This window comes from Saccopteryx bilineata, chromosome 5, assembly GCF_036850765.1.
Source record: "Saccopteryx bilineata isolate mSacBil1 chromosome 5, mSacBil1_pri_phased_curated, whole genome shotgun sequence".
Lineage (NCBI taxonomy): Eukaryota > Metazoa > Chordata > Mammalia > Chiroptera > Emballonuridae > Saccopteryx > Saccopteryx bilineata.
The window spans coordinates 217,427,015-217,450,878 of NC_089494.1; the positions used below are offsets into that span (position 1 = coordinate 217,427,015).

Genomic DNA, 23,864 nt, shown 5'->3' on the forward strand with positions numbered 1-23,864 from the left:
GGAGTGATAACTCCTTGAACAGAGCTGAGTCTGACTCTCAGTCTATTCTTCATAATGTTTCCAGACTTAAGTATGAAAAGAAAATGTCATTATTTTTCTTATGTGCTTCTTGAGAGTTTTAAATGAGAAAATGAAATTGAAGTACATCTGAGTAAATTGTCTGGAACATCAAGGACATAATAATTAGTAAATAAAAAGTTAATAGCTGTGTTTTGGGAATCTTTTTTTTTTTTAATAAATTTTTATTAATGGTAATGGGATGACATTAATAAATCAGGGTACATATATTCAAAGAAAACATGTCTAGGTTATTTTGTCATCAAATTATGTTGCAAACCCCTCGCCCAAAGTCAGATTGTCCTCCATCACCCTCCCATCTAGTTCTCTGTGCCCCTCCCCCTCCCCCTAACTCTCTCCCTCCCATGTCCTCCCTCCCCCCCCACCCTTGGTAACCACCACACTCTTATCCATGTCTCTTAGTCTCATTTTTATGTTCCACCAATGTATGGAATCATGTAGTTCTTGTTTTTTTCTGATTTACTTATTTCACTCCTTATAATGTTATCAAGATCCCACCATTTTGCTGTAAATGATCTGATGTCATCATTTCTTATGGCTGAGTAGTATTCCATAGTGTATATGTGCCACATCTTCTTTATCCAGTCTTCTATTGAAGGGCTTTTTGGTTGTTTCCATGTCTTGGCCACTGTGAACAGTGCTGCAATAGCATCTTTGTATTGCTAGAACTCAGCCAAAGACAACCAGTAATAGGAATTTGTGTTGAAGGGTGAAAATGGTGGGCTGTCTTCTCTTCTCCATGCACACTCTTGCCTCTGGAGATGTTATTTAGTCCTATAGCCTTAAACACTCTAACTCCAGTCAGGAAGTCTCTACCAAACCCTAAAATGATCTATCCAGCTTTATAGTTAACATCTCTACTTGAATGACTTACACACAACACATCCAAAACTGATCTTTCCCTTAAAACCGGTACCATCTGCAAACATTTTTATGTTAAATGAGAATAAATTCACCCTTTTAGGTCCTTGAATTATCCTTTACTCCTGACTATCTTATACTTCACATTCATTCAGCAAATCCTGTTGTCTCTGCCTTTGACTATATGTAGCATCTGGCGTTTTTATACCACTTCCATTACCACCATCCTAGACCAAACGAACACCATCTCTCTGTTGGATTATAACACTAGCTTTTTAACTATTCTCTTGACTTTTCTTCTTTATCCACTCAAATTAGTTCTTAATACAGAAACCACAGTGATCCTATAAAATTGTATTATGTCTCTTCCCTGAATAAAAATAAAAGTTTTTACAAGGCCTCAGAGCCTTTCATACTCTATTGCCCATTACCCATCTGACCAGATCTTCTCATATACTTTATTTTATTCACTCTGCTCCAGGCATTCTGGCTGTCTTTCTGGGCCATAAAATACCAAGCATGTTCTTTCCAAGATACCTACTTGGATAACTTCTTTACATCTTTCAAATATTTGCTGAATCATCTCTTTCTCAATGAAACCCTACATGTCCATACTTTATCCATTAATACATCTTTTTATTTGTATTTAAACACAGACATCACTTCACTGAGTCAGCCTATCAGGATCAATTTATACCTCCCACCATTAAACATCTTTTTTTTTTTTTGTTCCCATAAAATTCTGTTGTAGCTTCAATCAAGTTTCTGTCTATTTTATCTTTATGCATAGTTATTCAGAGCATATGCCCGAATTACAGCATTCAATAACCCTTAGTAAAATGAATTAGTGTACCTACACAAATAGAACCACACACTTTGTTCTAGATGGAAATATAAAGCAAAAGAGAGGCAGTTTAAAGAAAAAAGTAATAGAAATAAAAACTATGTGACAATTAATTGAAAATATTACATATTTTATTAAGGATTTGGAAAATAAATGACTTTTTACAGAATAATTTTTATATAACTTGCATTACTCAAAAACCAAAGTACTAGTCTGAGATTCTAAGTAATGAGATTCTATTGAAAAGAATACCTGAATTATTGAAAAATCTTATATAAATTACTTATAATGTCAGCTAAGATTTATTAAAAGTGTCTTGTAGTATCTGAAATTATGTTAAATTTTTATTGTCTTATAAGATTAAAAGTATAGAATTGAAGACATATTCTATATCTATAAAATTGGAAAAGAAATAATTCTAATATTTTTGAGTGTCCTATTGAGATATACTCACAAACACAAACACACATACTGTATTTTACAGCTTGGTAAACAAAAATTTTCAGAACTTAGTGTTTATAAACATTTGATGTCATCTCATTGACAAACTTTTACCATTACCATGTGTATATCTTTAAGATATAAAAACTGATCATCATAACTGATAATCACATAGGAATACTTTTAAACAAAACATTGATTGTATGTTATACCCATATACACTTGAAATATATTTTTGAGGTACTATATTAACAGTTCAATGACCTCTCATAAAGACAATTCTTGAAAAGATGTGACTTAACCAATATAATCCCAAACCAACAAACAATCATCCTCCCACCCCACTCTATATTTACGCATTTTACTTTGAATAAGGATGTATGGTTAGTTAGCCATGACAACAACAACAATAATTTGGGTGGCTTAACCAGCAGAAAGTTATTTGTTTCAAAGGCTGGAGTCTGTGATATCCAAGAGCAAAGTGACAGCTGATTACATTCCTAGTGAGGGTTCTCTTCCTGGCTTGCAGTTGACGCTCATTGGCTTTTCTTTAGTGCAGGTTGGGAGAAAGGAGGAGATTGTGACAAAGAGTGAGAAAGACAGAATCTTCCTCTTTGTATGCTACCGCTAGTCTGATCATGAGAGCTCCATCCTCATGACCTCCTGTAATTCTGATTACTTCCCAAAGGCCCCGCCTCCAAATATCACACTGGACTATGGTGTACACATATGAATTTTCAGGGGAACAAAAGACAAAAATATTAGTTCATAACAAATGCTCTTCCTTCAGTATCAAAGTTATTGGTTTCATGACGCAAAAATAAATGTAAAAGTGGAAAGTTTATGATGTAAAAATATAAAATATAATTAAATTAAACTAAAAAAGAAGAAATATAAAACCTGCGGTTCCATAACATACTAACATATGCTTTCATCAGCCTATATCACCTATAATTTTTAGGTTAGTCATTTAATATTATTGAAATCATAGTCTCTTAGAAGAAAGTGTTTTCCTAAAATGGTGATACAATGTTACAACATTATAAGAAAAATAATATTTCTTATATTCCTGCAAGCCCACAAAGACCAAGATAGTCTAACTTGTGAGATTTTTATGTTTGATAAAGAAAAAAAATATTATGGGTCAAATATTAGCATAATAAAAGTTTATATATGATTGTACTAAAAAGATAAATTTTGTAAGTGCTGAGAGCTTCTTAAAATTTTTAAAATTCTAATGAAATAAACATTTTGAATTTGTTTATATTAATTTTGGACTATATTTAGGACTCTTTTCAGTTTCTACTCATAATGTGGTGACCATCTAAATCTTGAGTGGATATTAGTAAAATGAAAAATGGTGAGATATTGTGAGATATCAGAGATAACAGAAACAGTGGAAGTAAAAGGTAACAAAAAATATTTTCTGTTGCTTGTGGTTCTGTGAGGGTTACTTTTGCCTTAAAAGCAAGTTATTATACTTCTGAGAATAGTTTAATAATATAACTTAAAAAAGTATTATACTGGAATCAGAGGACAAAATTCTAGTGTTAAATTTTTCTGTTATATTAGGCAGGTTATTTAATCTCTTTGTATCTTGATTAAATAGTTAAGAGTCCTGAAATTTTTTTCCTAAATTAGACTTTAGGTCAGGGGTCGGGAACCTCTGACTTGCGAGCCAGATGTGGCTCTTTTGATGGCTGCATCTGGCTTGCAGACAAATCTTTAAGAAAAAATAATAACATTAAAAATATAAAACATTCTCATGTATTACAATCCATTCATTTTCTACCGCTCATGTTCATGGTTGCGGGTGGCTGGAGCCAATCACAGCTGTCCTCTGGGACAATACCAAATTTTTATTGGATAATGCATAAGGTACACCAGTCATTGTATGGCTCTCATGGAATTACATTTTAAAATATGTGGCATTCATGGCTCTCTCAGCCAAAAAGTTTCCCGACCCTGCTTTAGGTTATCTTTATAAAGCCTTGTCTTGTACTATCATAAGTGTTAGTGTGGTTCCTTCCATGGGAAAACAAAGGGAGATGGGAGGAGTTACCATTGAGCATTATATGCTAACAGTGTTGGCATGTAACAATGCTAGTATGTGTGTGGGTTATGGCAGAGATGACAATCACTTCTAAAGTCATTTTCAGTTCTGTAGTCCTCTGATTGTGAGATATAAATCTAATGTGAATTGAAGTGTACAAACATAGACACAACTAGAAGTGGATCCTCAATGATACATTAATCATAGTAATTATTATTTAAAAAGCAAACACTTATTGAGTATTTAATTTTCTGCTAAGCACTGCACAACACATATACAGTATAGGCTATATGGCTGTGTATATTACATACTGTGTGTATGTATATATATATATATATGTTTATGCATTTCAATCAAACCCTACAATTAGGTAAAAAGGGTACTATAGTACCTTACATAAATAAAGTACTGTTTTACAAATAAGAGAATTGAGTCTAAAGGTTGTAAACTATCTTCTCTCAAGAGTCATATAGATACAAGATGATATTGTGTGCATTCAAAATTCATGTGTCTCTAACCAAACAGGAGCCAGTGTGTAGCCCACGTGGACTAAAATTGAGGAATAGGCACTATAGAGAGCACAATAAGGAAAAAAAAGTAGTGAATTCAAATCCTGCTGATAGCATTCTGGATTACCTGAGATTTCACAGAATTACACTCAAAACGTCCTCCACAGTGCTTGGTGCTTGAGAATGCTTAGTTAGGAAGAGTGGCTATTTTCTAAAACAATGAACGTAGCACCTGAGGACCTGTCATGGAGACAGCAGAGCACTGGTAAGGAAGCTTAGCTGTGTGCTATCGGCGGAGTCACTGTACTGAGCTCCCAGATTCTCCACTTACTGACTGGTTGTAAGAATTTAGGCTTATTGCTTAGTCTTATCCCTAAAAAAAATGGAAAGATAGTACTGCTGACTTTAGTATTATTATTGTACAAATTAAATGATCTGAATCTGTTTAGAATTTCATTCACTGATTGACATTAGTAGATGTGCTGAAAATATGTCAGCTTGTTTTATGGGTGTGGATACTGTTAGTATCTCTATGTCATGTGGTTATAAAGAAAATCATGTTTGTATGGTGGCAGAATGGTAATGATACAGGGACAATAAAAAAGGAATATCCTTTAAAATATAATCTGATTTGGGTTTATCTAAAAATCCATATTACAAAATAATTTGCTTGCTAATTATCCCTTGAGATCAGCCATTTAGAGTTATTGTTTTGGCTAATTTTATTTTTCTGCTCTACCTTCTGAAATAAAGTCAAAGCTCATTCTGGGTTTGAAATTGAGGTTGAGGCCCTCACCAGTTAGCTCAGCAGTAGTGAGTCTGTGTGGCACGTGGAAATCCCAGATTTGATTTTGGTTCGGGCACACAGGAGAAGTGACTATCTGCTTCTTTGATTCTCTACCCTTCCTCTTCCTTCCTTCCTTCCTTCCTTCCTTCCTTCCTTCCTTCCTTCCTTCCTTCCTTCCTTCCTTTCTCTCTCTCTCTCTCTCTCTCTCTCTCTCTCTCTCTCTCTCTTTCTCTTCCCCTCCCACAGCCATAGCTTGAAAGGTTCAAGTGAATTAGCCCCAGGTGCTAAGGATGGCTTCGTGGCCTCACCTGAGGTGCTAAAAATGGGTCAGTTGCCAAGCAACAGATAAGTGGACCCAAATGGGCAGAGCATCACATTTTAGTGGGCTTACCAGCTAGATCCCAGTCGGAGTACATGCAAGAGTCTGTCTCTCTGCCTCTGCCTCTCACTTAATTAAAAAGAAAAAAGAAAAAGAAATTGAGATTGCTGCCAGATAGCTGAAATATAAAACTAAATTCTGGATATGATTGAATAATTCTATAGCATTGATTGTATTAAACCAGAAAGTAAATATATGTAAGCTAACCATATTCAACAAAAATAATGTAACATGTGCTGCCATGAAATATATTTGAGAGATTGCATGGGTGAAGGTTTCAGAAATAAGGTTTATTATTAAAAGGCAATCTTTACCAAATTATTTTGGTCACCAATTTCCCCTACGGTGAATAAAAAATTATGCTTCTAAATGTTGACATCTGAAATTATTTAATTTGAGACCCAGTAGGACATTTGCTCACTGAAAATTAGGGACAAACAGATACTGCTTTTGCCAAATGAAGTGCATTATCCAGCTGCTTTTGCTAATTCACAGACTTTCAATTTAAAAGAACATTTTAAGATATTTTCAAAATATTTTAATTCATTTTAATTTTCAGTGTACAATTTGGAAAATACATGGGTAGAACAATTGTATGTCCTGTATTTTCTCTGATACTTCCTTCATTGTATGGCTGTTCATAACTACAAATATGCTATGTTATGTTCTAAGTACACTTTTTCTCAAGTAGGGCAATTTTTAATTTTTTTAAGGCAAACTGTAGTTTTTGAGCACTTGTCAATGTTTTAATCTCAAATTATAATCAATCTGGCAGTAATTCCCTCACTGGACTGAAGAATAACTTCATTTTATTATAGTTGTTGCTTGATTTTTAAGGAGAAAATATAATAACTAATGCATTTATACTACATATCATGGTTTGTGTTTTATTTCAATACAGTACATATTTATTTTGTACTTTCTCAAAAATATGAAAGGAAATATAATTTTGTGAACAAGCAGTATTGTTTTCTAAGTTAGTGAACTAAGATGTACACTTTTAAGTTAGTGAACTAAGATGTTACAAGGAGAAATATTTATAACAGAAAGCAGCGTTTTTATCATAGCTGTCAAGTACAACACCCTGAGCCAGACCTTGTGTACGCTTTTATAACAAATGTTGCATTAGATGATTTTGTCCTTTCATAAAAATTGTATTACATTAACTGGAACATATCCACTTTATGATTCATAACTGGACTTATTTTATGACCGTATAGACATGAGTTAAACAAACTGTGTTTCACTACCTGATTCTATAAATAATGGGTACTTCTATTATTATTATTATTATTATTATTATTATTATTTTGTATTTTTCTGAAGCTGGAAACGGGGAGAGACAGTCAGACAGACTCCCTCATGTGCCCGACCGGGATCCACCTGGCACGCCCACCAGGGGGCAATGCTCTGCCCACCAGGGGGCAATGCTCTGCCCCTCCGGGGCATCGCTCTGTTGTGACCAGAACCACTCTAGCGCCTGGGGCAGAGGCCAAGGAGCCATCCCCAGCGCCTGGGCCATCTTTGCTCCAATGGAGCCTTGACTACAGGAGGGGAAGAGAGAGACAGAGAGGAAGGAGAGGAGGAGGAGTAGAGAAGCAGATGGGCGCTTCTCCTGTGTGCCCTTGCTGGGAATCCAACGCGGGACTTCTGCACTCCAGGCCAATGCTCTACCACTGAGCCAACCGGCTAGGGCATAATGGGTACTTCTAATCAGATACACAGTCCATAAATTTTTCTTTCAATTACAGGATAAATAATCCAGCTTAAACTGTACATCTCACCTAACAATGCAATAAACATTCATATTATCATAAATGTTGTTTAGAAAAGTTCATATTTGAACCACTGAATAATGAGAAACATGAAAAGCATATACAAGAGTATTTTATATTTCATGAGTATTTAATTTTTCATCATATTCAATATGAAACAAGGTGAAAAGGCCTAAATGCCATCATATTTAATCAAATGTACAGAAAATATACTTTTACCTATGATGAGAAAAAACTTTAGGTGGAGTACTTGGATACATTTTAATTTAGAGAAGGCAATATATGTTTTATTATCAATAAAGAAATACTAAGGCTTGTTATGGTTTTTAGTACTGTACACAAGCATTATCCACATTTTTCTTCTTTTATACAAGCTTTTTTACAAGTTATTTATAGTAAACTCATTCTCAATTTTTTTTTTTACTTTAATCTTTTTTTTTCCTTGTGGGAGAGATGGAGAGAGGCAGAAAGAGGGAAAAATAGGGACAGACAGACAGGAAGGGAGAGAGATGAGAAACATCAGTTCTTCATTGCGGTTCCTTAGTTGTTCATTGATTGCTTTCTCATATGTGCCTTGACCGGGGGGCTACAGCAGACTGAGTAACCCCTTGCTTGAGCCAGCAACCTTGGGCTCAAGCTGGTGAGTCTTGCTCAAACCATATGAGTTTGCTCTCAAGCTGGCGAACTCGGGGTCTGGAACCTGGGTCCTCCACTTTCCAGTCCGATGCTCAATCCACTGTGCCACCGTCTGGTCAGGCACTTTTCTCTAATCTTAAAAAATTATTATAAATATAAATTTTTCTTGTAAAAACATTTAAAAATTATAAATTTTGGATAACCAAGTTAACCCATTAAAAATGTTGAAAATATGTGCAATTAAGTGCTCTAAAAAGAATAATGTAAAAGTCTACTTTCTTTTTTTTTTTTTTTTTTTTTTTTTTCATTTTTCTGAAGCTGGAAACAGGGAGAGACAGTCAGACAGACTCCCGCATGCGCCCGACCCGGGATCCACCCGGCACGCCCACCAGGGGCGGTGCTCTGCCCCCCAGGGGGCGATGCTCTGCCCATCCTGGGCGTCGCCATATTGCGACCAGAGCCACTCTAGCGCCTGAGGCAGAGGCCACAGAGCCATGCCCAGCGCCCGGGCCATCTTTGCTCCAATGGAGCCTTGGCTGCGGGAGGGGAAGAGAGAGACAGAGAGGAAAGCGCGGCGGAGGGGTGGAGAAGCAAACGGGCGCTTCTCCTATGTGCCCTGGCCGGGAATCGAACCCGGGTCCTCCGCACGCTAGGCCGACGCTCTACCGCTGAGCCAACCGGCCAGGGCTTTTTTTTTTTTTTTAATAAATTTTTATTAATGGTAATGGGATGACATTAATAAATCAGGGTACATATATTCAAAGAAAACATGTCTAGGTTATTTTGTCATCAAATTATGTTGCAAACCCCTCGCCCAAAGTCAGATTGTCCTCCGTCACCCTCTATCTAGTTCTGTGCCCCTCCCCCTCCCCCTAACTCTCTCCCTCCCTCCCTCCCATGTCCTCCCTCCCCCCCCACCCTTGGTAACCACCACACTCTTGTCCATGTCTCTTAGTCTCATTTTTATGTTCCACCAATGTATGGAATCATGTAGTTCTTGTTTTTTTCTGATTTGCTTATTTCACTCCTTATAATGTTATCAAGATCCCACCATTTTGCTGTAAATGATCTGATGTCATCATTTCTTATGGCTGAGTAGTATTCCATAGTGTATATGTGCCACATCTTCTTTATCCAGTCTTCTATTGAAGGGCTTTTTGGTTGTTTCCATGTCTTGGCCACTGTGAACAGTGCTGCAATGAACATGGGGCTACATGTGTCTTCACGTATCAATGTTTCTGAGGTTTTGGGGTATATACCCAGTAGAGGGATTGCTGGGTCATAAGGTAGTTCTATTTGCAGTTTTTTGAGGAACCACCATACTTTCCTCCATAATGGTTGTACTACTTTACAGTCCCACCATCAGTGAATGAGGGTTCCTTTTTCTCCACAGCCTCTCCAACATTTGCTATTACCCGTCTTGTTGATAATAGCTAATCTAACAGGAGTGAGGTGGTATCTCATTGTAGTTTTGATTTGCATTTCTCTAATAACTAATGAAGCTGAGCATCTTTTCATATATCTGTTGGCCATTTGTATCTCTTCCTGGGAGAAGTGTCTGTTCATGTCCTCTTCCCATTTTTTTATTGGATTGCTTGTTTGTTTGTTGTTGAGTTTTATGAGTTCTTTGTAAATTTTGGATATTAGGCCCTTATCTGAGCTGTCGTTTGAAAATATCAGTTCCCATATAGTTGGCTGTCTGTTTATTTTGATATCAGTTTCTCTTGCTGAGCAAAAACTTTTAATTCTGATGTAGTCCCATTCATTTATCTTTGCCTTCACTTCTCTTGCCATTGGAGTCAAGTTCATAAAATGTTCTTTAAAATCCAGGTCCATGATTTTAGTACCGATGTCTTCTTCTATGTACTTTATTGTTTCAGGTCTTATATTTAGGTCTTTGATCCATTTTGAATTAATTTTAGTACACGGGGACAGGCTGTAGTCGAGTTTCATTCTTTTGCATGTGGCTTTCCAATTTTCCCAACACCATTTGTTGAAGAGGCTTTCTTTTCTCCATTGTGTGTTGTTGGCCCCTTTATCAAAGATTATTTGACCATATATATGTGGTTTTATTTCTGGGCTTTCTATTCTGTTCCATTGGTCTGAGTGTCTATTTTTTTGCCAATACCATGCTGTTTTGATTATCGTGGCCCTATAATATAGTTTGAAGTCAGGTATTGTTATGCCCCCAGCTTCATTCTTTTTCCTTAGGATTGTTTTGGCTATTCAGGGTTTTTTATAGTTCCATATAAATCTGATGATTTTTTGTTCCATTTCTTTAAAAAATCTCATAGGGATTTTGATGGGAATTGCATTAAATTTGTATATTGCTTTGGGTAATATGTCCATTTTGATTATATTTATTCTTCCTATCCAAGAACAAGGAATATTTTTCCATCTCATTGTATCTTTTTCGATTTCCCTTAACAATGCTTTGTAATTTTCATTATATAGGTCCTTTACGTTCTTTGTTATGTTTATTCCTAGGTATTTTATTTTTTTTGTTGCAATCGTGAAGGGGATTATTTTTTTGAGTTCGTTTTCTAATATTTCATTGTTGGCATATAGAAAGGCTATGGACTTTTGTATGTTAATTTTGTATCCTGCGACCTTACTGTATTGGTTTATTGTTTCTAATAATCTTTTTGTGGAGTCCTTCGGGTTTTCGATGTATAGGATCATATCATCAGCAAAAAGTGATAGCTTTACTTCTTCTTTTCCGATATGGATGCCTTTTATTTCTTTGTCTTGTCTGATTGCTCTGGCCAGAACTTCTAGCACCACGTTGAATAAGAGTGGAGAGAGTGGACAACCCTGTCTTGTTCCTGATTTAAGGTAGAAAGTCCTCAGTTTTATGCCGTTTAATAGGATGTTGGCTGATGGTTTATCATATATGGCCTTTATCATGTTGAGATATTTTCCTTCTATACCCATTTTGTTGAGAGTCTTAAACATAAAATTGTGTTGTATTTTATCAAAAGCCTTTTCTGCATCTATTGATAAGATCATGTGGTTTTTGTTCTTTGTTTTGTTGATATGGTGTATTACGTTAACCGTTTTGCGTATGTTGAACCATCCTTGAGATTCTGGGATGAATCCCACTTGATCATGATGTATTATTTTTTTAATATGTTGTTGTATTCGGTTTGCCAGTATTTTGTTTAGTATTTTAGCATCTGTATTCATTAGAGATATTGGTCTGTAGTTTTCTTTCTTTGTGCCATCCTTGCCAGGTTTTGGTATGAGGGTTATGTTGGCCTCATAAAATGTGTTTGGAAGTATTGCTTCTTCTTCAATTTTTTGGAAGACTTTGAGTAGAATAGGAACCAAGTCTTCTTTGAATGTTTGATAGAATTCACTAGTATAACCGTCTGGGCCTGGACTTTTATTTTGGGGGAGATTTTTAATAGTTTTTTCTATTTCCTCCCTGCTGATTGGTATGTTTAGGCTTTCTGCTTCTTCATGACTCAGTCTAGGAAGGTTGTATTGTTCTAGGAATTTATTCATTTCTTCTAGATTGTTGTATTTGGTGGCATATAATTTTTCATAGTATTCTACAATAATTCTTTGTAGTTCTATGATGTCTGTAGTGATCTCTCCTCTTTCATTTTGGATTTTATTTATTTGAGTCCTGTGTCTTTTTTCCTTGGTGAGTCTTGCCAAGGGTTTGTCAATTTTGTTGATCTTTTCAAAGAACCAGCTCCTTGTTTTATTGATTTTTTTCTATAGTTTTTCTGTTCTCTATTTCATTTATTTCTGCTCTGATTTTTATTATCTCCTTTCTTTGGCTGGTTTTGGGTTGTCTTTGTTCTTCTTTTTCTAGTTCCTTAAGGTGTGAAGTTAAGTGGTTTACTTCGGCTCTCTCTTGTTTGTTCATATAGGCCTGAAGTGATATGAACTTTCCTCTTATTACTGCTTTTGCTGCATCCCAGAGATTCTGATATGTCGTATTTTCATTTTCATTTGTCTGTATATATCTTTTGATTTCTGCACTTATTTCTTCTTTGACCCATTCATTTTTTAGAAGTATGTTGTTTAGTTTCCACATTTTTGTGGGTTTTTCCCCCTCTTTTTTGCAGTTGAATTCTAGTTTCAAGGCTTTATGATCAGAAAATATGCTTGGTACAATTTCAATTTTTCTAAATTTGCTGATATTGTCTTTGTGGCCCAACATATGGTCAATTCTTGAGAATGTTCCATGTACACTAGAGAAAAATGTATACTCTGTCGCTTTGGGATGAAGTGTCCTGTAGATGTCTATCATATCCAGGTGTTCTAGTATTTCGTTTAAGGCCACTATATCTTTATTGATTCTCTGTTTGGATGACCGATCTAGAGCCGTCAGCGGTGTATTGAGGTCTCCAAGTATGATTGTATTTTTGTTAGTTTTTGTTTTAAGGTCAATAAGTAGCTGTCTTATATATTTTGGTGCTCCTTGGTTTGGTGCATATATATTAAGGATTGTTATGTCTTCTTGATTCAACTTCCCCTTAATCATTATGAAATGACCATTTTTGTCTCTGAGTACTTTTTCTGTCTTGTAGTCAGCATTGTTACATATGAGTATTGCTACACCTGCTTTTTTTTGGGTGTTGTTTGCTTGGAGTATTGTTTTCCAGCCTTTCACTTTGAATTTGTTTTTATCCTTGTTGCTTAGATGTGTTTCTTGTAGGCAGCATATAGTTGGATTTTCTTTTTTAATCCATTCTGCTACTCTGTGTCTTTTTATTGGTAAGTTTAATCCATTTACATTTAGTGTAATTATTGACACTTGTGGGTTCCCTACTGCCATTTTATAAATTACTTTCTGTTAGTTTTGTATCTAGTTTGATTCTTCTCTTTTGTTTTTCTATCATTTGTTTTTGTTTGTTTTTGTTCCATACTTCTTTCCTCTGTTGCTACCTTTTTTAAGTCAAGTGGTTTTGTGGTGGTTTTTTTAAGGGTGGTTACCATTAAGTAATGAAAAGGGTACCTACCATATTCATTGTAGTACCCTATCTTATAAGTATTTCTGCACTTCATCATCCTTTGCTACTGTTAATCTCCATCCTCTCCCCCCTTTTTTTCCTTTGTTGTCACAGTTTAAGTTTGGTTTTATTGTGTTCTTGGTGGAGCTGTTACTTGTGGTATTGTTTTCTTTTGTTCTTTGAATCTGGTTGGAAAACACCCCTTAGTATTTCCTGGAGTGGGGGCTTTCTGTTGATAAATTCTCTCATCTTTTCTGTATTTGTGAATGTTTTTATATCTCCTTCATACTTGAAGGATAGCTTTGATGGGTATAGTATTCTTGGCTGAAAGTTCCTCTCTTTCAGGGCTTTAAATATTGGGGTCCACTCTCTTCTAGCTTGTAGAGTTTCTGCTGAGAAATCTGATGATAATCTAATAGGCCTTCCTTTATATGTTGTACTCTTCTTTTCCCTGGCTGCCTTGAGAATTTTTTCTTTGTCATTGGTTTGTGTCATCTTTATTATGATGTGCCTTGGAGTGGGTTTGTTGGGGTTAAGAAAACTTGGTGTTCTGTTTGCTTCTTGAATTTGAGGCTTTAGTTCCTTCCACAGGCTTGGGAAGTTCTCGTCTATTATTTGTTTGAGTATATTCTCCATTCCATTTTCTTTCTCTTCTCCCTCTGATATACCTATTATTCTTATGTTATTCTTTCTGATGGAGTCAGACAATTCCTGTAGGGCTTTCTCATTTTTTATTATTTTTGAGTCTCTTTCTTCTTCTCTCTGTTGTGCCTCAAGTTGTTTGTCTTCTATTTCACTAATCCTATCTTCAATCTGGGCTGTTCTGTTAGCTAAGCTTGTTACCTCGTTTTTCAGCTCGTGAATTGAGTTTTTCATTTCTGTTTGATTTGTTTTTATAGTTTCAATTTCCTTGGTAATATATTCTTTGTGTTCATTGAGTTGTTTTCTGATCTCCCTATATTGCCTTTCTGTGTTTTCTTGTATATCTCTGAGTATTTTTAAGATTTCTATTTTAAATTCTCTGTCATTTAGCTCCAAGGCTTCCAATATGTTAAGTCTTTTCTCCATAGATTTTTCCACATCTATTTGTGTTACCTCTCTTTCTTTTGTATCCATAATATTCGATTTCCTCTTTCTTATCGGCATTTGAGGGTGGTCTTATTGATAGCACGCAGGCGCACTCCCTGGCGGCTTGAATGAGCGTCGCTGCGGTAGCTTCCTCCACACCCTCGTCTCTCAGATTCAAGTGATAACAGTCCTTTTGCTTTCAGTTTGTTTGGAACTCCGGAATGCTCCGAGGATAAATTTTTCTGTTTCTAGTTGATAAATTTGTTGTGATTTAGGGGAGAGCTGTCGGACGCACTTCTCACGCCGCCATTTCCGTGACGTCAACCAAATGGTGCAATCTTGATAACATTATATGAACACTTAATTCCTCTTGAGGTGAGATTTGGAAAACATATTCATTCTTCTATGCAATTTAAGCAGCTTGAGCCTAAGGTCGCTGCCGCAAGCAAGCAGTCACTCGATCAGCTGTATCCCCAGCCTCAGCGGTCATGTGACTGTGAAGATGGCCAGTTTTCCCTGTTGAGCTGCACACCGCTCTTGGGCTTGTGGAGGGTTTGTTGCTACTTGCCTGTTGTAGCCTCAGTGTCAAGTCTACTTTCTTATTGTTTTATAATTCAGCCATCCCCTGACTTTTTTTTCTTTAATGCTTTTTTTATTTTTTTATTTTTTTATTCAATTTTTTAGAGAGGAGAGAGAGAGAGAGACAGAGAGGGAGAGAGAGACAGAGAGAGAGAAGGGGGGAGGAGCTGGAAGCATCAACTCCCATATGTGCCTTGATCAGGCAAGCCCAGGGTTTCAAACCGGCAACCTCAGCACTTCCAGGTCGACGCTTTATCCACTGCACCACCACAGGTCAGGCCTCTTTAATGCTTTTACCAGTTGAGGCATAATAAGAGGTGGTGTCATATCTACCATTTAAAATTAACAAGTATTCAACTTGATTTAACTTAATTTCTATTTTGGGCTATTCTAAGTACAAATTTAATGAGAATGACTATATCAAACATATTTGATGGCTTTTACTTTCTTACTTATGAAGAATTTAAATTATGAAAGACTATTCAAAAGCACCACTTATTCAAAGAGAAAAATGACATAATAAAACAGCTACATATAGTATTTGTTGAAATCAAGATTAACTCATTTTCAGATAGATGCCTTTTGTTTACATTTATGAAAAAGTAAGGAGAATGTTTGAGGGTACAGAAGGTAGGTACAAGGCTTAATTCAAACATTTTATATAAGTTTTTCCTAATCTTTTAATTCATTCTGCAGTTATGTGATAGTGCTGCTCACAAAAATTAAGGGTTCAAGAATGTGAAATTCTATCTATCTATCTATCTATCTATCTATCTATCTATCTATGTATTCATTCAGTGAGAGAAGGGGAAACAAAGACAAACTCCTAGGTGCGCCCTAACCAGGATTCACTGGGCAAGCCCACTAGGGGGCAATGCTCTACCTATCTGGGGTGTTGTTCCTTTGCTCAACAACCAAGCTCTTCTTTAGCACCTGAAGCAGAAACCATGGAGCCATTCTCAGTGCCCAGGGCCAACTTGCTCCAATCGAGCCATGCTATAGGAGGGGGGGAGAAAGAGAGAGAGAAGGAGAAGCGAGGGGGGGTGTGGAGAAGCAGATGTCTGCTTCTCCTGTGTGCCCTGACGGGGAATTGAACCTGGGACATCCACATATCGAGCTGACGCTCTACCACTGAGCCAACTGGCCAGGGTCTAATGTATTATTTTTAATTCTGTTCATTTTAACAGCAGAAATACACCTTGCTAACTTCCAAATTTTTATCTAATTAAATTTTTGATGAAGTGAAAAATATGTAACCAATGTTAAAATTATTTTCTCACACACTCATACACTCTCATACATATATCTCACATATTCACACTTCTATTGTAGTGCATTGATCATATTTGTTTGAGAGGGCAACATTACTGTGCATAAGTATCTATTGAAATTATAGAGATACTAAAAATATTTAGTAAACTTAATTAAGATTAAATTTTATAATTGGTTGTGGCAATTATTACTGTGGAGGAGTCAAATAAATAAATATTTAAGGAAGAAAAACACCTCTGCTTTGAAAGATATTATGGATTCTATTGTTTTAGATAAATATTTAGATATTTTAAATAAATATCTATAATTTATAGAAGCGTTTGAAGAATTGCTAAAATTATGTGGTTTTTATTTTAATTATGTGGAATTAGATAAACATAAAATAGTATTATTGTGCTTTAGAATCATCTACAGATTAAGATCCATGTTTTGGTTTATTTTAAGCCAAAAATGAACCTGATGGTTTAGTTGCAATTCTCTCAAACCATGTCCATGTAGCCAAGGTGGAGAGACTATACTGCTCACAAAAATCAGGAATATTTCAAAATGAATATGAAATGATAAAAATAAATAAGCATTTGATTTTTCTTTTTTTATTAAACAAGAACATCAGAAAAGCAAACAAGTCAAAGAAAGCTGTCTGATTATGCAAATAGATGAAAAACCAGTTTTTATTTCATTGGTGAAAATGCACTATACAAAAGGCTGAAAGTGCTGGAGTGGCTGCACATTCCCGATCCCCTAATTTTTGTGAGCAGTACTATCACATTACTGTGAAATGAATTTTCATGAATATGCTGCCAAACTTGCAATTTGATTTGTAAAACTAAACTAACCATTATATTTTAGAAAGTCACATCCTTTGTCAAGGAGTATTTTTGACATAAACAATAATTTAATCAATATCCTTTAGGTGAGCATTACAAACATTTCATCTTAGATGTTTTTGTAAATTGGTTATATTTATATATTTTTTTCATTTCTATATTTTTAATTAAATTTAACTTGGTGACATTGTTTTGTGAGATTACATAGGTTTCCAGTGTGCAATTCTGTGATAACATCATCTGTATATTGCATGTGTGCCCGCCACTTAAAATCAAATCTTTATATATTTTTTATCTCCTTTACCCTTAACTGACGTCCCTCATCCCTTCCTTCTGGTAACCACCATACTGTTGTCTGTAATTATGAGTTCCTTTTTGTTTTAATTGTTTGTTCATTTGCTGGTTTCAGTTTTATATCACACATGTGAATGAAATCATATTGTTCTTAACTTTTTCTGTCTGACTTATTTCACTTATCATAATGTTTCTAAGAATATCTTCAGTATATTTTAAATTTTAAGTATACTTTCTAACTTTGTTATTAGTTATAAAGTTTATGAATTTTAATCTTAGTAATAAAACAGGAGGTAATATTGGTAATAATACATTTTTATTAATTAAGAATATTCTGCTTTCTGAATATTAAAGGAGGTTCTAATTTATTATCTTAAACTATGGAAAGACATTAGAACTAATCATATCTTAAAATGGTTTATTAATATTTAACAGCATTAAACAACTAATGCCTATATATGTGCCAGATACTATATAAGCAACCACCATACATGAATAAGTTGTTAAATGATAAAATGTCAATGGACATGTCTTAATTATATTGTATGTCTGGTGTACAGTAAAGTTTATACACATAGGCTGGTCTTTACATATTTGAATGAATGAATATGTGAAGGATATATAACTTCATAAATCTTATTCTTCATTGTAAATATATAAAATTTTTAATTTATGTTAGTATTTAGTGAGCCTAAGTTAAAAATATATCTGTACAGAGAGATCTAATATATTTATCAGTAGTATTCTTCTGTGATACTATTATCTAATATTAGAGTTAGACATTGCTTTCAATAATTTAAACTTACATTCCAATGAGGAAACCATTTTAAATTCTTAAATAAGATCTTTCTCCTTTTTCTGTTTGCAAGCACTGAAGAGGTTTTGCCAAATTTTAAAGTTTATAGTGTAAAATCTATTTTAATTGTATCAGTTTTTTTAACCCAATACTGTTTTTTATACTCAACAGATATTTTTAATGTAAGGATAAATATGCTATCATAGTTGAATTTTGGTATAAATATTACTGGATATATTTTGAGTTGAAATTTTCTTATAGCATATTGTGTTGTGTTGCTTTTCTTAATAAACACTTCTTTTAAAATAGACTAAACTATATGTGGGTACCTCATTTTGAAAAACATGTTTAAAAGCAAATTTGACTTAGATTGTATCCTCTAATAATTCACATATGTTAGAACAGTACTAAAAATCTTGTTTCTAGTGACTTTCTGTCATTCTTAATAAAGCATAATTGGATAAATTCAATAATGTTTTTGAACAGTATAAACAATGCCTGTATTTTTATTTTTATTTTCTTCTAAGTATGTATATTTCAAACTGATCTATGCATTTTAATTCTAATGAAAAGAATTATAAAATTCTGAATTACTAAAACAGTGTTTTCTATATTACTTTGTTTTTTAAATTTTCTTGGTGACTATGCTTCTGGAGTGATGGCATTGAATTATAAATTAATTGACAGGTATTCCAAGTTTGATGGATCTTTAAGAATAAAATATTTTGTAAATGCTAATAGTAATTTAATGGACAGCTTTAAAAACTATAAAAAAACACCCTAAGTTGTCAGTTTAAACCATTTTAGATAATTTTGAGGATTTCATAAGAAGTCCTAATCAGATTACACAACACCTCTCCACAATTTAACAAATGAAGACCTTTATTCAATTTCACATTGATGGCGTGCTTTTTTGGCTAGATTTAAAAACTATGTTTTAATAGATGTCATTAGCAACCTTATTTTTGAAGTAGTAAATATGAGACCTAGAGTTTTGTTAACTTCTGCAAAACTACGGAAGAAGCAAGTATAGCTATACTGTATTTCCTCATGTATAAGACACTTCCATGTATAAGATGCACTTTATTTTTGGAGCCCAAAATTAAAAAAAAAAGACAACAAGCTTGAAAAAGCAGGAAATGCAAGTAAAAAAAAAATCTAAAACCACTATATAAGACGCACCCAGTTTTTAGACTCCATGATTTTCTGAAAAAGGGTGTGTCTTATACATGGGGGAATACATATTATTTTTTACCTGCCTGGGTTCAGTATTTAAATAGTTCAGGTCAACTAGCTTTTATTAAGTTTCTGCTAAGTCATTTTGGTTCTGTGTACACAAATGTACTATTTTCACCAATAAATACTTATGAGCATGTACTCACTTCAAGGGACTATGCTACATATTAGTACAGTGAAAATCACATGAACAATTCCATATTCCAGAATGATTATATGAGTTGAGAGCAGATGAGAATTTATATAGGTAAAATTATGACAAAAATTAGGCTATCTGCAAAGACAGACACTAAATAAATGGTTCAGACTTCAAAGGATGTATAATGAAAGAATATTTAATCATGGGGATCAGCCCAAGCATCATGAAAAAGGCAGCACTTAAAATGAGTCAGGAAGAACGGATAAAGTAGCAATTACTAAATATAGTCTCCTTCCCTCCAGAGCATTGCCAAAATAGTCAAAATAGGCATGAAACATGTCAGTATAGTGTATTTTCCCTCCTATTCTTTGCCCAACTTAAATGGACTTGCAAAGTGTTTTCCAAATAAAATTGAGGTAATAATGCACAAGTATCACACGAAACCACTTTGCTCCAGAAGTTTCATTTATTTTGAATGAAACAAATCAAGTTGGAATTTAGATAAATTTTACTATTTTTAAAATAGCTGTTTCTTAAAATTTGTGATGATTAAAAGTCAATTTTGCTCCTTTTGATTATTGTTTATTCTCTGTCACCCTAGATATCTTGTAATTTTAGGCTGTGGTGTACAATTGTTTTCTCATCACAGTGCAGACATTCTTTGCCACAGTCCTTGACAGAAAGAGTGCACTTAAAAAAAAAAAGTAATGAATAAATATTATACCTACTGTGTCTTCCAACTGTATTCATATTAAATCTAAGTTTGGTTTGATGAAGAATAAGCTTTTTTTTCTGAGTGACACTTCCTGTCATTTGACAAGGAATGCTTTCCCTGCAATATTCTGCAATATTCAGAGGCAGATAGAGAAGTTCCTCAAGTGCAGGAAATTATATTCGGTTAGCATGGATGGAAAGAGTGAGTGTTGCAGGAAACCTCATTTGAAGGGTTTTGTACATTCTGAGTGGAAATATGTAGGCTATGCTAGCATTCTGTAGTAAAATTAACTGGAGTTTCCCCAAATAGGGCTTGATCAAATGCTGCTAAGAAATATGGTGACAAGATGACTGTAACACAAACAAGGACAGTTTTAATTCAGTAGTTTCAGCAGAGTGGAATGTGTCAGTGTGTGATTTTAAATGAGGAGCTAAAGATGAATGTCTGGAAAGTAATTTAAGAAATTTTGTTCTGAAGGAGAACAAAACTATTAATATTTGTTGGCTACAGGGAAAATTAAGATCAAGTAAGTTTGATAATTGTATGTTGTTCTTTCTTTTGTTTCACTTTGTTTTTATTCCAGATTTCTGGAAAATTGTATGTACTGGGCTCATGTGAATGACTGACTAGGTGTATATATGTAGAGAGGGAGGTATAAGTATAAATAGCTTAGGAGATTTGGTTGTAGAAAAATAATGAAGTTACTCTTTGATGACTTCTGTTTTCTCAGCATAGACAAATATACCAGCTAGGAGTCACAAAAGAATAGCACTTATAAGGGTTTAGAAGAAAGAGGTGAAGTTATAAAATAATTATGTTGATGCTAGGAACTGAAACTAACTAAGGAAGTAATGCTAAAATTGTCTACTACTATCTGAGAAATGTCACCTGTATTTCCTGTATATTTAAGCCAAATACTTTAGAGTCATTCTTAGGATTTCTTACTCACTTATCTAATTCATTAAATATACCACAAAATCTGTTTATTTCACTTTATACTTATCTCCTGAATTCACTTACATGTATCTATGACCACTGAAATCACCCTTGTCATGCAATAGAGTCCCTTTCTGGATCAATGTAATAGTAACAAAAGGGCAAATTGCCTCCATCCATACTCCTCTCCAATTGTTACCCAGGCCTCTGAGAGGTGATCTTTTTAATACTACTTTGATCTTATTATTTCCAGGCTTATAACTTTGTAATGAATTTTCTTTATTCACAAAATAAAGTCCAAAATAATTTACAACTGTGAGGTGTTTTTGACCTGTTGTCTTCTTTCCTGTCTGACTCTATTTCTGTCACTTGGTATCTACTATCTGCCTGATTAATTATTTAGCTTCCTCCATTTCTTTATTTATCTCTAGCTCTTTTGGTCTGTTGGAAGGATTTTACCCTCTAAGGTACTAGAATACTCATATTCAAATTGGGCTTTATTACTAATCTTTTACAACTCAGAAAAGATTCAGCTTTCTTAAAAAGTTTTTGACATTCTAGTCTAAATTAGATTATAATGTTTACTCTCATTGTTCTGTTTCCTAGCTAAATCATATTTATAATTATTTATGGAATACCTTTAAGACTCATAAATGCAGGGCCATTTCTATTTTACTTATTTCTGTAACCCAATACCAAGCAAAATATCTGGTCTACCACACCTGCTTAAAGAATTTTGTTAAGGCTATTGAACAGAAAGATACATTTATCAACTTTTTACTTACATTTATATTATTTCCTATTTCTAAAGTTGGAAGGTTGAACAACAGTTTTACACATGATATCCTATATAGCTATTAAGTTAAAAGACACTCATTAAAAAGAAATAAAGTAACTTTTGTTTTGTGAATGATGAATGAATTTCAAATATGTAGAGTGAGTGGATTGATACTTTATGTCTTTGAAAGCCAATTGTGTTTAAAGTCGGAATAAAAAGATAAAAGGAGAAAATTGGATAAGTAAGCTAAATATGGTACTGGCTGCTTCAACAATCTTATAAGAAAAATAATATTTCAATCTTCTCATAATCACTTAACTATAAGAATGCCCTTAATACTATCAAAAAGCTCATATCTTTCAAATACCTTCACATTCTCTCTGAATGTATTGATAAAACCATTAAGACTTTACTATCTCTATAATTAGATCTACTGAAAAAAGTACTTTCTTGTTTTTGTCAGAGTCTGATTATTCATAGTGATGGCAGAACACTTTAGCGTGGATTACTAAAATCCCACATTGTTTGTGGCACATGAAACAGCCCTAATTCATTCATTACGTCAATCAAATTTTTTATTGAAATACAAGTTTACCTTTGAGCTTTAGAAAATGGTTAATGATTCATTAATAAATGCTTATAAATATATGCTGAAATTTAAAAATATAAAAATATTGATATTTATTAGGTTTATGTAACTAAGCCTTAAAAAGTAAATCAAACAATCAGCTTGGTTTCTGTTGACTCACAGTGGACAATTGGAATATTGAAGTTTGACTTTATTAGCCACTGAAGAGAAAGAAAGACATGGAAATTTAGGGAATGAACAGAATAAAAAGATTTACTTTTATTAACTCTTATTCACCTGATTACTAACTTAGAAATGTTAACAAGAATGTCAGAGAACACTTTTTTTATGTGATTCTAAATAGTTCAGTTATAATCTTTATGCCATGCTATTCATTCATTCAGGCATTATATATGATAGAAATATATGAACACCTATTGTGGTCAAACACTCTGATAAGTAAAGTGAATGCAAAGTAAAAGAGATAGACTTTCTACCTTTTACAGATCATTATAATCTGCATAAGTATTACAAATATTATAATAGATGCAGGTTGAATAAAAAAAATTCTAAAAGTTAAAACAAATGCCTAAAATCTAATTTCTCCTGAAATTAACATAAAGTGAGCAATGCACCAGTTCATTCATGCATTCTCCCCAATCTAACAAGATTTTAAAGTCTTTAGCACCTACTAATTAATGAATTAATTAATTTAAGAACAAAATTTTGAGCACCTACTGTATATCATACCATTTTATGAACAGAGTAGAAAATTTACATTCCTTCAACATTAGATATATTCATAGAGAAAATAAAATTTATATTCAAAGCACTACTTTAGTTTTAAATACAAATACATGTAAGTATTTTCTACCTTTTATAGTTTCTTATAAGCTCCTGTAGCATAAAAGTCATTAAATATATATCTTTTGAACATGTTTAATTTTAATACTGAAAATAAATATTTGGATATCTGAATAAATAGCCTACTATTTATGATTCAGAAGCTTATGAAAAAAATTGAAATTAATGCAAAGGTTGTGTTATATGTGATCTGTGTATACTAGTCTAATAATGACATTATTCACAAAACAAACACCGCATCTGTTCCAGGGAAAAGCTTAGTCTCTTATTTCTTTTGACAGTGTGCAGACCTGGGTTCTTCAAAGCTTCACCTCACAGCCAGAGCTGCAGCAAATGTCCACCTCACAGTTATACCCATGAGGAAGCTTCAACCTCTTGTGTCTGTGAAAAGGATTATTTCAGGAGGGAGTCTGATCCACCCACAATGGCATGCACAAGTAAGGAAACCCACGAATATTTGGT

At 33.9% G+C, this 23,864-nt stretch overlaps 1 protein-coding gene across 5 annotated transcripts in view; it reads left to right on the forward strand.

Moving 5' to 3' along the window:
* The window catches only part of EPHA5 (EPH receptor A5), a 375,839-nt gene that overhangs the window by 166,549 nt on the left and 185,426 nt on the right, over positions 1–23,864 (forward strand). For 4 of the 5 annotated variants that reach the window (XM_066279318.1, XM_066279316.1, XM_066279315.1 and 1 more), the window contains exon 4: positions 23,684–23,839. The exons of the other annotated variant lie outside the window; for it this stretch is intronic. In XM_066279318.1, the coding sequence (XP_066135415.1) occupies positions 23,684–23,839 (156 nt within the window). The remainder of the gene's footprint in view (positions 1–23,683; positions 23,840–23,864) is intronic. 5 annotated transcript variants of the gene reach the window in all.